The sequence below is a fragment of the Hypanus sabinus genome, chromosome 14 (assembly GCF_030144855.1).
Source record: "Hypanus sabinus isolate sHypSab1 chromosome 14, sHypSab1.hap1, whole genome shotgun sequence".
NCBI lineage: Eukaryota > Metazoa > Chordata > Chondrichthyes > Myliobatiformes > Dasyatidae > Hypanus > Hypanus sabinus.
The window spans coordinates 69,204,204-69,221,210 of NC_082719.1; the positions used below are offsets into that span (position 1 = coordinate 69,204,204).

Here is a 17,007-nt window from a genome sequence, read left to right on the forward strand (position 1 = left end):
TACTTCACACTACCCTTTATGAACTACTTTTCATTCCCTATTTCCTTGTTCCGCCTTCTCCAAATGTACAACCTCACACACGTTCTGAATCCCATTTTCCACTTCTCTGCCTTCTGCAATTTTCATACCACATTCACTAAACATACACAGCCAGTTCTAATGATGAAAAATTCACAGCGACGTGGGCTAAATGCAGGCAAATGGCTTCTTGGTTAGCATGGAGATGTGTTGGGCTGAACGAACCTATTTCAGTGTCTGACTGTATGTTTGAATGTAGTTTAGGAGAGATGAAAATAATAATCTAGTTTTATACATACCCTTGTGTTTCTCCTTCACCTCCCCCTCCCACCTTTTAAACCTACTCATCTTTTTCTCCGGTCCTGCTGAAGGGTCTTGGGCTGGAACATTTCCCACAGATGCCACCTGACCTGCTGAGTTCCTCCAGCATTTTGTGTGTGTTGCTTGAATTAATAGCATCTCCACATTTTCACTTGTTTGTGATCTAATACTATATATTTTTTCAACTAGGTGGTGTTTGTGTCAGATTTTTTCAAAGAGAAACACCGCAGAATTTTACCAAAAGATGAGGAAAGTTCACACGCTGCTTTGCATGAAACACAAGGAAACCATTATGCCAGGAATAATCAATAAAGAATTGTCGCAGGCGTCAATGAATGTAAATGTGTTGTAAAACAAAGCATATTTCCAGACTAAAACACCTAGTCACTTAAGTAGATAACTATCTTTATGAATAAACACCTGCTATACTCTTGGAATCCACTCCATGTTATAAACATACACATATATAATGATTACATTTTGTTTATGAATACAGGTATTTTATTTCTACTGTGCTTTCCCTTATAAAAAGCTTTTATCATCCAAATAAATTGCCACACAGTAGTTCAAGATGTAAAAGTTTAATAAAATAACAGCAATGTTTTCCATGTGCAGTTTCCATACTGAAGTTTGCTTTTTGGTCCTTGAGGGCCACACTATGTATAAATTCAAAGGAAAATAAAATGTCTTTCAAAGTTCTGACAGTGCTCAGTTGTTGACTGTTTATTGAAGACTGGTCTCTTGGTGGGTCCTTTAAAACGTGATTTAATGTCTGACTCAGCCCAAATGTAAATGTCATTGACAGTGCCTTTTTTAAAATTATAAGTAAAGACTTGCTGCAAATACAATATCTCTTTTGATCTTGGATATGCCTGAAAAAAAAGAATTAATACATAAGCAATTAAGTGAGAAAAATTACTGTGCTCTAACAGTTGTCCTTTTTGGGTATTCCTTTCTGCATTCTTTGCACCCTCTGCCAGCCAGTAGAAATTTGCAAGATAAAGCAATAGAGAAAAATCTCCTCCATGTAAAGGAGCAGCTCTCTTCCTGACAGCTGCAACATGATCTTATGACTCCGTGGATATGTTAAGCAAGAAGCAAATCATGACATTTAAAATATTTTCTGCACCCTGGTGTATAAACCTAATCTAACCTAAGTGTCAGACCACTCAATCATAGCGCGTGGCTCCACAAACCTACGAACACTATCGCACTATTCCCCTTTTGCGTTATCGATTTCTTATTGTAACTGATAGTGATTATGTTTTGCACTGTACTGCTGCAACAAAACAGATTTCTTAACAACCCGTACATCAGTGAAAATAAACCTGATTCTGATCTTGAACACCTTTCCACCACATTTCATTCAGTTGTAATCTAGTTGTAGATCACTGGTTTATTTTATTCTTCAAGAACAAGAATTCTGAGGTAACAAGACATGGTATTATAAATGCAAAAGATCCCAGTCCATAAGAATTGATTCTGAAAGCTTGATCTTATTGTATTTGTGACAGAGTACCCAAATTTTGTAGGATTAAGAGTTGCTAATATTTATTGTGTCCAAAGTTGTATTGCATTTAACTAACAAATTGGGCAAGGCAATTGGAAAGATGCCATTTTTGCTGTCCTACAGGCCCTAGCAATACGATCCAATCATTATGAGAAACAACCTTCAAAAGGTACATGAACAAGTTTAAGCTACAGATCACCACAGCTAAAGTTTGAAGCATTTATTAACTGCAATGATCAGTCAAGATCTCAATCTCAAAACAAGCTACAACATTAATTCACAGAAAGAAGAAAGCTCATACTACTGCATGAACTCTTCCTGTACTTAAACTGGGATTTAGAAAATGATTTCTCTAATTTACCTGAAGTAAGCATCTTAGATGCTCCATCCCTCATTTACCTATCACTTCCAAATCTCCTTCAGTCATGGAGATTTCAGAGAGCTCGGGCTTCATTTTGAAGTTAATGAACTTTCCTCACCCTCACTCAATCTGCCTAATGTCAATATATACCTGAAGTTGTAGACAAACCTGGGGAGAGGAGATATTTCCTTTGAGGGTATACCACTTTTACATGGATGGAAGGTAAATATATACAGTGGTCAGAAACGCACTGAGTCATTTACCAGTGCAAACAAGATTACTATGGAAACATAAAAAACCTACAGTACGATAATGGCCCTTCAGCCCACAAAGTTGTGTCGAACATGTCCTTACCTTAGAACTACCTAGGATTACCCATAGCCCTCAATGTTTCTAAGCTCCACATAGCCATCCAGGAGGCTCTTAACAGACCCTATTGTTTCCGCCTCCACCACCGCCACCAGCAGCCAATTCCACGCACTCCCCACTCTGCGTAAAAAATCTTACCCTCGACAACTCCTCTATACCTGCTTTCAAGCACCTTCAAACTATGCCCTCTAATGCCAGCCTTTTCAGCCCTGGGGAAAAGCCTTTGTCTATCCACATGATCAATGCCTCTCATTATCCTGTACACCTCTATCAGGTCAGCTCTCATCCACCGTCGCTCCAAGGAGAAAAGGCCGAGTTCACTCAACCTATTCTCATAAGGCATGCTTCCCAATCCAGGCAACATCTTAGTAAATCTCCTCTGCATCCTTTCTATGACTTCCAAGTCCTTCCTGTAGTGAGGTGACCAGAACTGAGCACAGTACTCCAAGTGGGGTCTGACCAGGGTCCTATGTAGCTGCAACATTACCTCTCAGCTCTTAAACTCAATCCCACGATTGATGAAGGCCAATGCACTGTATGCCTTCTTAACAGAGTTAACCTGAGTATCAGCTTTGAGTGTCCTTTGGACTCGGACCCCAAGATCCCTCTGATCCTCCACACTTCCAAGAGTCTTGCCATTAATGCTATATTCTGCCATCATATTTGACCTACCAAAATGAACCACCTCACACTTACCTGGGTTGAACTCCATTAGCCACTTCTCAGCCCAGTTTTGCATCCTATCATTGTCCCACTGTAACCTCTGACAACCCTCCACACTATCCAACCTTTGTGTCATCAGCAAATTTACAAGCCCATCCCCCCATTTCCTCATCCAGGTCATTTATAAAAATCACAGAGAAGGGGTCCCAGAACAGATCCCTGAGGCACACCACTGGTGACCAACCTCTATGTGACCCATCTACAACCGCTCTTTGCCTTCAGTGGGCAAGCCAATACTGGATCCACAAAGCAATGTCCCCTTGGATCCCATGTCTCTTACTTTCTCAATAAGCCTTGCATGGGGTATCTTATCAAATGCCTTGCTGAATTCCATATACACTACATCTACTGCTCTACCTTCATCAATGTGTCTAGTCACATCCTCAAAAAATTCAATCAGGCTCGTTAGGCATGACCTGCCTTTGACAAAGCCATTCTGACAAAGCCTAATCATTTATGCCACTCCAAATGTTCATAAATCCTGCCTCTTAGGATCTTCTCCATCGACTGGCCAACAACGGAATTAAGGCTCACTGGTCTAAAATTCCTGGGCTATCCCTACTTCCTTTCTTGAATAAGGGAACCACATCCGCAACCCTCCAATCCTCCAGAACCTCTGCCGTCCTCATTGATGATGCAAAGATCATCGCCAGAGGCTCAGCAATCTCCGCCCTAGCTTCCCACTGTAGCCTTGGGTACATCCCATCTGGTCCAGGTGACTTATCCAACTTGATGCTTTCTAAAAGCTCCAGCACATCCTCTTCCTTAATATCTACATGCTCAAGCTTTTCAGTCTGCTGCAAGTCATCACTACAATTGCTAAGATCCTTTTCTGTAGTGAATGCTGAAGCAAAGTGTTCATTGAGTACCTCTGCTATCTCCTCCAGTTCCATACACACTTTCCGAATGTCACACTTGATTGGTCCTATCCTCTCACATCTTTTCCTCTTGCTCTTCACATACTTGTAGAATGCCTTGGGGTTTTCTTTCATCCTGTCTGACAAAGCCTTCTCACAGCCTCTTCTGGCTCTCCTAATTTCATTCTTAAACTCCTTCCTGCTAGCCTTATAATCTTTTAGATCTCTATCATTACCTAGTTTTTTTGAACCTTTCGTAAGCTCTTCTTTTCTTCTTAACTAGATTTACAACAGTCCTTGTACACCACAGTTCCTGTACCCTACCATCCTTTCCCTGTCTCATTGGAATGTACCTTTGTAGAACCCCACGCAAATATCCCCTGAACATTTGCCACATTTCTTCTGTACGTTTCCCTGAGAACATATGTTTCCAATTTATGCTTCCACATTCCTGCTTGATAGCCTCATATTTCCCCTTATTCCAATTAAACGTTTCCCTAACTTGTCTGTTCCTATCTCTCTCCAACGCTATGGTAAAGGAGACAGAATTGTGATCACTATCTCCAAAATGCTCTCCCACCTGATACCTGACCAAGTTCATTTCCCAATACCAGATCAAGTACAGCCTCTCCTCTTGTGGGCTTATCTACATATTGTGTCAAGAAACCTTTTTGAACACACCTAACAAACTCTAGTCCATCTAAACCCTTCACACTAGGGAGATGCCAATTTGGGAAATAAAAATATCCCATACAACAACACTTATTATTACTCCTTCCCAGAATCTGTCTCCCTATCTGCTCCTGAATGTCCCTGTTACTATTGGGTGGTCTATAAAAACACCCAGTAGAATTACTGACCCTTTCCTATACCTAACTTCCACCCGCAGAGACTCCGTAGACAACCCATCCATGAATTCCTCCTTTTCTGCAGCCGTGACACTATCTCTGATCGACAGTGCCACACCCCCACCTTGTTTGCCTCCCTCCCTGTCCTTTCTGAAACATCTAAAGCCTGGCACTTGAAGTAGCCATTCCTGCCACTGCACCACCAAAGTCTCTGTAATGGCCACAGCATCATAGCTCCAAGTGCTGATCCACGCTTTATTCATAATACTCCTTGCATTAAAATATACACATCTCAAACCTACAGTCTGAGTGTGTCCCTTCTCTATCACCTGTCTATCCTCCCTTTCACAATGTCTCCAAGCTTTCTATATTTGTGAGCCAACTTCCCTTTCCTCCATCACCTTAGTTCAGTTCCCAACCCCCAGCCATTCTAGTTTAAACTCTCTCCAATAGCCTTAGCAAACCTCCCCACCAGGATATTTGCCCTCCTGGGATTCAAGTGCAACCCATCCTTTTTGCACAGGTCACACCTGTCCCAATGATCCAGAAATCTGAATCCCTGTCCCCTGCTCCAATCCCTCAGCCACACATTTATCCTCCACCTCATTCTAGTTCTATACTCACTGTGTCACGTGGCACAGACAGTAATCCCGAGATAATTTGAGGTCCTGCTTCTCAACTTCCTTCACAACTCCCTGTAATCTGTTGATGTATGACTGCAGAATAACAAACATGATTGATCTCTCCTTACTGTAACAGTTAAACACAAACCTTCTGCAAATTTGTTTTCTAGCTCTGTGTTTCCAATGGCCTTTGCTGCTTGGCACATCTGTCGAAGGAGTTCTTCCAGTCGCCTCATGCAACGAATTATACTTCCTGTTTAAAATTTAAAGTTAGTTGACAAGAGAATCTTTGCAGCAAATATAAATTTAACCACTAAAATTACAACAAGATACAATGCAGCAACCTCCAAAACACCCAAATTAGTTCTGTGCTCCAAAATAAACGATTTTGCACATCCTTTTCTATGACAACAAAAAAAACCTAATTTTGATTAAAAAGTACTAAATCATGGATAAGAAGTCCAATAACAGGCTGCAGAATTTGAATTTCAGTATCATAAACTGTTGTGTAGCTGATAAACAGGAAAGCCCAAAAATCGTTTTTGTTTATGGCGCACTTGGTCAACTCATACAATGTGCAAATGAATTATCAGTTTAATTTCATCTTTAAAACAAAAGCCTTTCAAAATGTGTGATTGAAAGGATGTTCTGGTAACAAGTTTGTCCTTGAGAGTTACCCAATAATGTCAATTGTGTACTTTCCCTTTGGGTCTTAGGCTGCAGAAGAACTCAAGCACTCACGATTGTACATAACTCTCGATACTTAGGTAACTCTATGATGCAAGTTCTGAGCTCAGGCAGCAATATGGGTCATTTGAGATGCTGAAGGAGGCAGGTCCAAGAGGTTAAGTAGCAGCCTGCTATTCATTGCAGAACAAGTAGAAAGTTGATGGTGGTGGACTAGAAGCTGGAAAGCTTGCAAGAAACAGCCGTGAAATTATTTGAACACGAGGGAAAAAAATTATAGTTAACTTGAAGACATGACAAGCCAAAGAGTCTGCAACACAGAAAAGGGCACTTTGACCCATTACATATACGCTGACCTTTTTGCCCATCTATACAAGTCCACAAGTCATAGGAGCAAATTTAGGCCACTTGGCCCATTGAGTCTGCTCTGCCATTTCATCATGGCTGATCCATTTTTCCTCTCACCCTCAATCTCCTGCCTTCTCCTCCTATCCCTTAATGCCTTGACTAATCACGAATCTATCAATCTTCGCCTTAAGTATATACAAGACTATAAGGGCATAGGAGCCAAATAGGGTCATTCAGTCAATCAAGTCTGTTCTGCCATTCCATCATAGCTGATCCCAGATCCCAATTAAACCCAAACATCTGCCTTTTTGTCAACACACACAAAGTGCTGGTGGAACGCAGCAGGCCATGCAGCATCTATAGGAAGAAGTACAGTTGACGTTTCGGTCCGAGACCCTTTGTCAGGACTAACTAGAGATAGTAAGAGAATTGAAAGTTGGGGTGGGGGGGGGAAGATACGAAATGATAGGAGGGGGAGGGGTGAAGCTAAGAGCTGGAAAGTTGATTGGCAAAAGGGATACACAGCTGGAGCAGGGAAAGGATCATAGGACAGGAGGTTAGTCCTGACGAAGGGTCTCAGCCCGAATCGTCAACAGTACTTTTTCCTATAGATGCTGCCTGGCCTGTTGTGTTCCACCAGCATTTTATGTGCGTTACTTGAATTTCCAGCATCTGCATATTTCCTCGTGTTTGCCTTTTTGTCATATCCTTTGATGCCTTGACTGATCAGTAAACTATCAACTTATGCCTTAAATATACCCACAGGCTTTCCTCTACTGCAGTCTGTGGCAGAGCATCCCACAGATTCACCAATTTCTGGCTAAAAAAAATTCCTCCTTACTTTTAATTATTAAAAATAATAATTAAGTTGTACAGGATGTTGCTTGGTGAGACTGTTCATGGGGTACAGTTTGTTCTCCTTGAGATTCACCAGGTTAATTCTCGGGGATAAGAGGGTTGTCATATCACAACAACTAAATAAAGTTAAGATTTATATTTGTTGGTATTTAGAAGAAATACTTACTGATCTTACTGAAATATTTTAGATTCTAAGGAGGCATAACAGGATGTTGAGACATTTCCATTATTGGAGTTTGGGAGTTAGGATATGCAGAATTAAGTTTTGATGATTTGAAGTTTACAGTGGATAGAAGAGAAAGCATTCTGGGGTGCACTAGGATAGTGATGTTTAGAAGTAGCAAACTGATAAAGGCAACAAAAGTAATATATTACAAGCTGGCAACAGGCAATCTTAATGATGGTGCAAAGCCAGGCCCAGTCAAATAGTTTACAAATGGCCTATCCAATCTAGAAAAATGCCATGGATTCAGTCGAACTGAACATGAAAATCCAAAGTTGTTGGCTGCACCTTCACAGGAAGCATTATTGCCGTCTATACCAAGGTAAACATGGTAATAAACAGCAAATAAGCATGAACTTCAATTTCTTGAAATGCAATGTAGCTTAAATGTTGCTTAAAATGTAATACCTTGTTGAATTGGATAAAACAACTTTTGTCTCTATGAGATTTACACTGGTATTTAATACTCAGAATGACTTCCTAGAAATGAGAACACTGAATCAGCTCCCAGAGGGAACATTACAAAATGCATTCTCACCGACAGACCAAATGTGAACAACATGACTGCTTTTGGTAAGATGCTTCTAGCTGGTAAAAAGATTTTGTTTCCCAGTGATTTTTAGTAAAAATATTTTTCCTGCTGGCCAACTGCAATAGCATGGGTCACTGCTCTAGCACTGAGTGGGGTCCAACTGTAATTTGCTCATGGGTAATTATTTTGAAATTGGACAGGTTTTTAAAAGAATGAACCATTTTTACATGCTGATATTTCAAGTTCCATAATTAGGCCGCTGTAGCGATGTACTACATACAGAGCTAGAGACAACGACACGCAGTCGGTAAGTTGTTTCGAGACTAGATTATTCAAACTTCGCGGCGCTGGCATTTAATCCCTAGTGCCCTCCCTCTCCAGGTGGAAATGACGTCAGAAGTGCATTACCAAAGTCTCCCCCGCGTGCTATTTGTGAGCCGGTTCACCTGCGCAGAAAGTGGGTCGCCACACCGCAATCTTTATTTTGCTCTCTGAAAAGTAACTGTATTCTCCTCTTCATAAATTAAACAGGTTTAACATCATACTTGCTAACCTCTGGGATCAATTCAAAGTCAGTGCTGACTGTGCACCTTTGTTGCTGACCAGAAATCTTGGCCAATGCAGGATGGCAATTATTATGCATTTATAATTAAAGTTGCTTTCATTAGATTTTCTTAATGGAACAGTCAATCTATATTAGCTTCTTTAAGTTCTAGCTTCTTCTCCAAGAAGGATAAAGTTAAAGATCATCAGGGTTGCTTAATTTATAGACTGAAGGGGAAGTGCAAAACAATGAATAGAACTTAATGGGTACAAGCCTTCTACCATCCAGGAGATATTAAAAATGTGGTGCCTCAAGAAAGGAATCCATCATTAAGGACCCTCACCACCAGGGACATGCCCTCTTCTTCTTACTATCACCATAGATGAAGTACAGGAGCCTGAAGAACCTCACTCAAGGTTTTTGGAACAATTTCCCTTTGCTATCAATTTCTGAATGGTCCATGAAACCATAGCCACTATCTTGCTGTTCCTCTTCCACACTATTTACTTATTATTGTAAGTGTTTTTGGTTAAATGTCTTACACCATACTGCTGCTACAAAACAACAAATTTCACAACATGTCACAGAAAATAAACCTGCTTCTAATTTTGGTTGGTACAAAAATACAAATTCTACTGCAGACAAACAGTTACTTAATAAACTGTTAAATTGTTAGTTTTAAAACAATTATTAGTCTTTTTTTTGAAAAAAAGGCAGGGTGATTTGACACATGTGCAAGCTCACTGCTATGGCTAAACACTGACCAGTTCAATATATTTTGGAGCCATGTGCTTTGCTGAGTACATAATTTTGATGGTTACTAAAGTCGGTGTAGCCCACAAGACACAAACCACCAATTTGGACTCCAACTGATTTATAAATATAGCCATTCTCTTGAGAAAAAACACAACTATTTGTTCAGGACTTGAAAACATGACAAGTAATGTTACTGACTTACATTCAGTATTAACTGCCCAATTCATTAGAATTTTTAAAAATTTATGAACAACAACTGTCACCTTCTGCTGATTTGTAATTGTGCTGGGACTCCTGGAAGAGCAGGATTCCACAACTGCAAATGGATCCATGAATCCCAAAGGTTCCAACAAGCTCCAAACCCATCTGGAAAGAATTACCATAGCAGGGCAGAAACACAACACAAGCAAAGCTGTTGTGGATTCCAAAATCAGAGCCATGCTGTACTCTCACACAATTCAGATTTCATTTCTAAACATTAACCATATATTACATGGTCTAAGATTGTCACTGACTATGGTAATATTAATCCAAACAATTAAACACCAGTGAATGAAATATCATTTTCAACATAACATCTCTAATGAAGAGTCTTTAGATGCTGACCATGTCAAAGGCATTATTCAACTGCAAGACAAATTGCATGTAAATTTCTGACCCTAGTGCTTGGTCTAACATTCAACTAGCATTTAACCACTCAATTCTAATTACTGCCTCACACTCTGGAAGAACACTGGGTTGGTGGAGGATGCAATTGAGCTATGCAAGACCTAGATGAAGATCAATTAATTAGAACTTATACCATAAGATATAGGAGCAGAATAGGCCATTTGATCCATCAAGTCTGCTCTGCTATTACATCATGGCTGATCAATTTCCCTCTCAGCCCCAATCTCTAGCCTTCTCCCCACATACCTTCATGCCCTGACTAATGAGGAATCTATCAACCTCTGCCTTAAATATACCAAATGACTTGGGCTCCATAGCCAACGAATTCCACAGCTTCACCACTCTCTGGCTAAAGAAATTCCTCCTTATTTAATATCAATGAACTAAACTCAAATTTAATAAAACATTTTATATTTGCCAATGATACCAAATGTGGAAGATCAATAGAAACAACGGCAGCCATTAAAATGTACAGCCTGTAAAATGAAACAATAGCCTATTTTCTAGGGATTTTTGAAGAATGCAATGAAAGGTGCTACTTATACAATAATACAACTCGTGCTCCAGTGTACATATTGGCAAATTACACAAGCTGTGGCCTATGACATAAGCTGGAGCTGAATTTAGTTGACATGCTTGATATTAGAAATAAACATCACTGACCCAACTGCTGTTAGACTGACTTTTCTATCCCTTTTCTTTGACACCAAAAGTAGATTTCATGCTTTTCAGACTTTAAAAGTTTATGATCTGGACTGCAAGTTTTCCCTCATAATACAGTGCCTGCAAATTGTACAGCTCTAACTCCAATGAACTAGAGAAACGTTCATGAAAAGATGCTGAGATTTTTTTTAAGGGAAGGTTTCTCCCTTAAGCTTTTAAAAATTAATGAGGGACGCAACTTATACACCAGATTTTATGGCTCTTAAAAAGAACTTATGTCCTAGAGGCAGAGTAGCAATCAACAAAAACCAATATTGAACTACAGCCAAAGCAGTCCAATTGACAGGAAACTGTGACTAACTGTTCAGTTCTTTGGTCATACCATATGTTGAGAACTATATTCAACTGATATTTGTGATACGAATGAGAAGATGCAGGCATTAGAGGCTATGCGAGGATTTAAGAGGCTAATTGCTTGCCTCTGGGGCTTGATTTAGAGAAAAGTCAAAGAAGCTTATGCTTTTCAAGATGGAATCCACAGACGCACGAGAGGCGACTGTATAAAAGGCACTGGTCAATCAACAGTATGCAGAAAATTAATCAACATGCCCTCTCAAAATTAGAAATTCAGTACAGTAACTAGACATATGTTCAAATAAATGAGTCAATTTTTTTTGTGCACAAGGGGAGATTACCAATCAGATTAGATTTTTAGTCAGAATACTGGGGAGACTAAAATCAGGGAGAAGAACAAATGAATGCAGCAAAGGCAGAAGTATAGGTGTGTTTTGGCAGGACAATCCAGGGAAATCATTATACTGCTGAAACTAGTAATTGTAAATAAAAATAATCCTGGAAATGCTCAGCCTGTTATCAACTGTGAGGCTACAAGAAAAGAGACAGTTAATAAAGATCAGAAAGCTGAGGAAAGGCGTAATCTTTCAAGGCAGTTACATAAAAACGTTTTTGCTTCCCATTTGAAAAGTAATGTGCTAAGGTGACACTGTTGCAGCATTATTAAAATTCAAAGTTCAAACAAAATGTATTATCAAAGTTCATATGTCAGCATATACTACCCTCAAATTCATTTTCTTGCAAGCATTCACAATAAATACAAAGAAACACAAAAGAATCAATGAAAAACTGTATACAAAATCAAGACAAACAACCAATGCACAAAAGACAAGTTGTGCAAATACTAAAAAGAAACTAAACAATAATAAAAAAAATGAAAATGAATCTCAGGGTTGTGTATAGTGACATATATGTATTTTGATAACAAATTTACTTTGAACTTTAATAAGAAATAAATATTGAAAACACGAATTGCAGAGTCCTTGAAAGTGTGTCCATATGTTGCGGAATTAGTTATTCACTCTGGTTCAGCAGCCTGATGGTTGAGAGGTAATTACTGCTGCTGAACCTGGTAGTGTGATACCCAAGGCTCCTGTACCTCCTTCCTGATGGCAGCATTGAGAAGGGAGCATGGCTTGGATGGTGGGGTTGCTGGATGATGGATGCTGCTGTCCAACGAGAGTGCTCCTTGTAGATGTCCTCAATGGTGAGGAGGACTTCATCTGTGATGGATTGGGCGGCATCCACTACTTAGAATGCTTTTCCGGGGAACAGAATGGAAGGGCATTGGTGTTTACCTACACCAATGTTTTTGAATCTTTGTAAGTCACAATTTCTAAATGTCAAATGTAGTAGAAAAACATTGCAAAGTACAAGTTTATTGTTGAATTTAAAATTCAAAGGAACATAAAAACACATAACAGTAATACCAATATTACCTTCAAAGACCTCTGTCATTTTGCATATTTGAGCAAAAGTAGATCCATTTGCCCATGTAAATACAACATCCATTAAATGGGGACGGAAGGAATCCAGGTACATTTCTTCATCAACCTCCAGTTTGGCTTCTGCTGACACTTTGGCTATTCTCCTGGCACATTCCTGAAGTCAGACATGAAAAAATGTTATAATTAGAAATATACAGATGGCTTAACATTGGATAAATTCTTCATTTATAAAGCAGCTTTGGTCTTTCTTGTCATTCACATTGCTAAATATGCTGGTGAAACCTCAAACAGTAGGTTTTCTTTGTACATTAGACAGCTGCTGTTTGATCCAGATTTGTGTAAAACAATTAAGTAACTTGTAGTGTGTTGACTCCAGGCTGCTGCAATATTAATGGATTCAGGGATCTAGACTGTATGTTTTGTATGATTATATTTTACTGATATCTTCTATGTGTCCTGTGCTGTTTGTGACTGGTGATCCTGCGTTTTGCACCTTGGTACCTCCTCTCTAACTTCTCTGTTCAGCTCCGCAAACATTATGAGACAGTCAAATACTTAAAGCATTCGCGTCGCATGACAGCGCGCTCTTCACAACTTGCTCCATCCTTCAACGATGCATCTCACCTAGTTGAATGGCCCCTTTATGGCACAAGCAATGAAGCTGTCTCTGTAGTTTGAAAATGCAGGCAGAAGGTTTCTTCCTTTTATCTTCAAATGTGTGCCTAAACTTCATCATAAGCTTCATTGGGCTGCCCTTCATGCCAAAAACATTCTGTAATGTTTTTGAGAGTTAAGGGGCAAAAGTTTAGGGATAACACGAGGGGGAACTTCTTTACTCAGAGAGTGGTAGCTATGTGAAACGAGCTTCCAGAAGTGGTAGAGGCAGGTTCAATTTTGTCATTTTAAAAAAATTGGATAGGTATATGGACAGGAAAGGAATGGACGGTTATGGGCTGAGTGCAGGTAGGTGGGACTAGGTGAGAGTAAGTGTTCGGCACAGACTAGAAGGGCCGAGATGGCCTGTTTCCATGCTGTAATTGTTATATGGTTATTTGGTCCCAGAGTAACGCTGTTTCGTTGACTGTATTCATGGGTATTCACGTATGGCTGAATGACAATTAAACCTAACAAGCTTAAATGCTGCAAAACTTGATGATTAGTGACAATAACATAACCTCATCTAGAACTTAAATAACTGAAAATAACGATCAAGAAAATAAAAACTAAACAAAGATTGAGAGTGAAACAAGATGGAAAAATAAAATGGTGCAGAATACGGAGATGAACAATGTTTTTTTTGTAAAAGACACTTATAGTTTAATGTATATTTAAAAAGTGATTCTTTCAGGTTTCAAAATCCTATAAAGATAAAATAGCTAACTAAAATTGGAAGATCTGGGGATGTGAATATGACAAATATGAAAAAATTTGGGAAAGAAATTAAAAGTGATAAAATAGCAAGTTACACAGTCTACAAATATAATAGTCAAAAAAAGAAATTTGACAAATGTGAGTTAGGGCTTTGAAGAGCTCTATACTGAGTTTCAAGATAAAAAGTAATGGAATACATTAGTGTCTGAATCAGTGTTTACAAAGGAATATTACATTGGAAAGGAAATAAATCTAAAGTGATTCAAACAGGAAAGATATTATAATAAATAAATAATGCAAGGTCATCAAGCTGAAATGATACCTTGCTTCTAATGTTGCAGATGTTATCTGGTCTGCTAAATACTTCCTGCATCTTGTTTTTTTAAAACTTTTGATATGCAATGATTGCTGCAATACAGAATGAGTAGCAAAAAATTTAAATAAAAGTCAAAACAAATGCAATCCCAGCAGAATTAACCAAGAAATAACAGCAGGCAGGTCTTCTAGAAGTCCGCTTACACTTAAATGGTGTTGGTTTCCAGTGTGGGATCCAGATTAAAAGATACAGAAACAACATTAAATTTAGGCATTTTATGTAAGAGAAATAGCTGAAAACAAGAACCAACTGGGAAGATACTATTGCTTTAGTATGTCATGTGTGAAGCCAAGCAGAGCTGCAGAACAGATGCTGCTAATAAGAGAGAGATAAAGGAGAGCCATCCAAAATGCTGATGAGAAGGGGAGAGGGAGAGGGAGAGGGAGAGGGAGAGGGAGAGGGAGAGGGAGAGGGAGAGGGAGAGGGAGAGGGAGAGGGAGAGGGGGAGGGGGAGGGAGAAGGGGAGGGAGAGGGGGAGGGAGAGGGAGAGGGGGAGGGAGAGGGAGAGAGAGAGAGAGAGAGACACACACACACACACACATACACAAGATTCAGTATTTAGGCGTCTGCACCGATACTGCCACGGACAGTTCCTTTGAACCTGAACTGTTCATTAACACTCCAGCTGAGACAACAGGAAGTGGTGAAGTTTGATGGACAGGTGATACCCCATCGGGGGGGGGGGGGGATAAAATAGCGGGTTTGCTAAGATACAGCAGACACGCCACGAGACCCTGGAGAACCAGCAGATACAGCTGAAACTTCAGGCAAACCTTCCATTGTCTTCTTGTCCCGTGGTCCCTGGCCCTGTTACATCTCTATCCTTGCATTTAGTGTACTGTATTACTTAATTTACTAATAAACATTATTAGTTTCTAGTAATTACAGACTCCAACGAGTGTTCTATTTCTGCTGGTTTGACAACCCAGTTATGGGGTATGTAACAAGTAATAGTAATATCTGGTAGTTGTGGTCACCTAACATAGACCTGTTTTGTTTCCTCTTTTCCTCTTACCTTCACAACTTAAAAATTGTCTTTTTTACTAATTTTTCCTAATTCTGGTGAAAGATTATCTATCTAATATACTAACTCCATTCCTTAATCCAAAGATCCTGCCTTGCCTACTCAGTTTTCCAACAATATCCATTTTTTACTTTACATTTCTAGCACCTGAACTATCTTGAGCTTAGACTAAGAAAAAGGCCTTACCTGCATCTGGCGTAAAGGACCTGCAAGTTGTTCTGTCAGTTTAGGCATTTCATTTGCCTATAAATTAGAAAACAACAATCCAAATTAATGACATACTGGATTAGGAATGTCACAGTTTACAGCCTTTATTAATTTAATTGCATAAAACAGAGCTTCACAGATCAGACAACATTGATATTTCTAGTTTTTTTGGACACATCTCAAGAAGAGGGTATAAAGAGATTTTGATGTTCAGATTGAGAATTATACCGCGAATGAAAGATCACCACAAAACAAATGCTTTTAAAATTTTAGCCTTCTGAAAAGACAACACAGTGAGTTTAAAAAAAAGTATAAATGAAAATACATAAGGATGTTCTTTCTGGCATGAAAGCCTCTAGGCCACTTTTGGTCAGGGTAAAGTTGTGAAGTGTTGAATTAAATTGTTTCAGGTAGGACTGAAAATGAAAAAGAAAGTTTAAAAAATTGCTAAGTATTGCAATTCAAAAATCTTTGTTTCCACTTTTCTGGAAGTTATTGGGAGTTGAATTTATAGAAATTCCTCCATACCTCGGCCTGATTTTCAAGTGTCGTGGCATGGGGAAATGAAACAAGTACCAGGTATCTGCAATTCTCTCATACGAATACAATTCTTAATCCTCTTAATCAAAATAGACAATAGACAATAATGATTAACAAGTGCTACCCTCTTAGCTGAGGATTCAAATCTAGTTTTCAATACAAATGAAAGCACCATTGACAAATAATGATACACAGGAGGAAAACAAAAAATATTCCACTGAGGAAGTGTTCACTAACAGACCTTAAACACGCAACTTTTATTTAAGTGATCCCTTTTGGTGGGCAGACTGCAGGACAAGGTGCAATCTGATGTTGGGCTCCATTTCACTAATTCAGGATCCCATTATTCACCGATTAATGAGGTAGACTTAAGCAAGTGTGAAGGGACGAGCGCCAGCTGCCTGTCTTTTGATCAATGAAAAGTCTGCTGCTGGGCCTGCAGAGCGTTCCCCAGGTTTTTCTGCGTTTTGGATTTCAACTTCGGACTTTTTTACAGTTTTTAAATCCTGTGCTTTTTTCGCCCAATCTGCTTGGGTTTTTTGTGCCCGATCCATTTTGTTTGTTTTTTGTGCAGGAAGAGGGATTTCAGGGTCAATATGCCTGATCCATTTTCCTTTTCTTGTGTGGGAGGAGGAAATTTGGGGGTCGATGTGACGGATTAGTTTTGTCCAGTTTTTGTGCTGGAGGAGGGATTTGGGGGTTGATGTGCCTATTCCATTTTTTTGTTTATTTCTTTTTTGTGGGGAGGGGTAGGATTTGTGGGTTATGATTTGCTGC

General features: G+C 39.3%; 2 protein-coding genes across 6 annotated transcripts in view; one reads left to right on the forward strand and one right to left on the reverse strand.

The window, feature by feature from the left end:
• Positions 1-1,038, forward strand: part of plpp1a (phospholipid phosphatase 1a) — a 106,514-nt gene extending 105,476 nt beyond the window's left edge. For all 5 annotated transcript variants that reach the window (XM_059989406.1, XM_059989408.1, XM_059989407.1 and 2 more), the window contains one exon: positions 529-1,038. In XM_059989406.1, coding sequence (XP_059845389.1) covers positions 529-651 — 123 coding nt within the window. In that variant the 3' untranslated portion in view covers positions 652-1,038. The remainder of the gene's footprint in view (positions 1-528) is intronic.
• mtrex (Mtr4 exosome RNA helicase) overlaps positions 905-17,007 on the reverse strand; it is a 119,361-nt gene continuing 103,258 nt past the window's right edge. Inside the window, exons 24-27 of the mRNA XM_059989405.1 lie at positions 15,670-15,726; positions 12,704-12,866; positions 5,779-5,883; positions 905-1,211 (exon numbers count right to left, since the gene is read on the reverse strand). Of these exons, the coding sequence (XP_059845388.1) occupies positions 1,159-1,211; positions 5,779-5,883; positions 12,704-12,866; positions 15,670-15,726 (378 nt within the window). The 3' untranslated portion in view covers positions 905-1,158. The remainder of the gene's footprint in view (positions 1,212-5,778; positions 5,884-12,703; positions 12,867-15,669; positions 15,727-17,007) is intronic.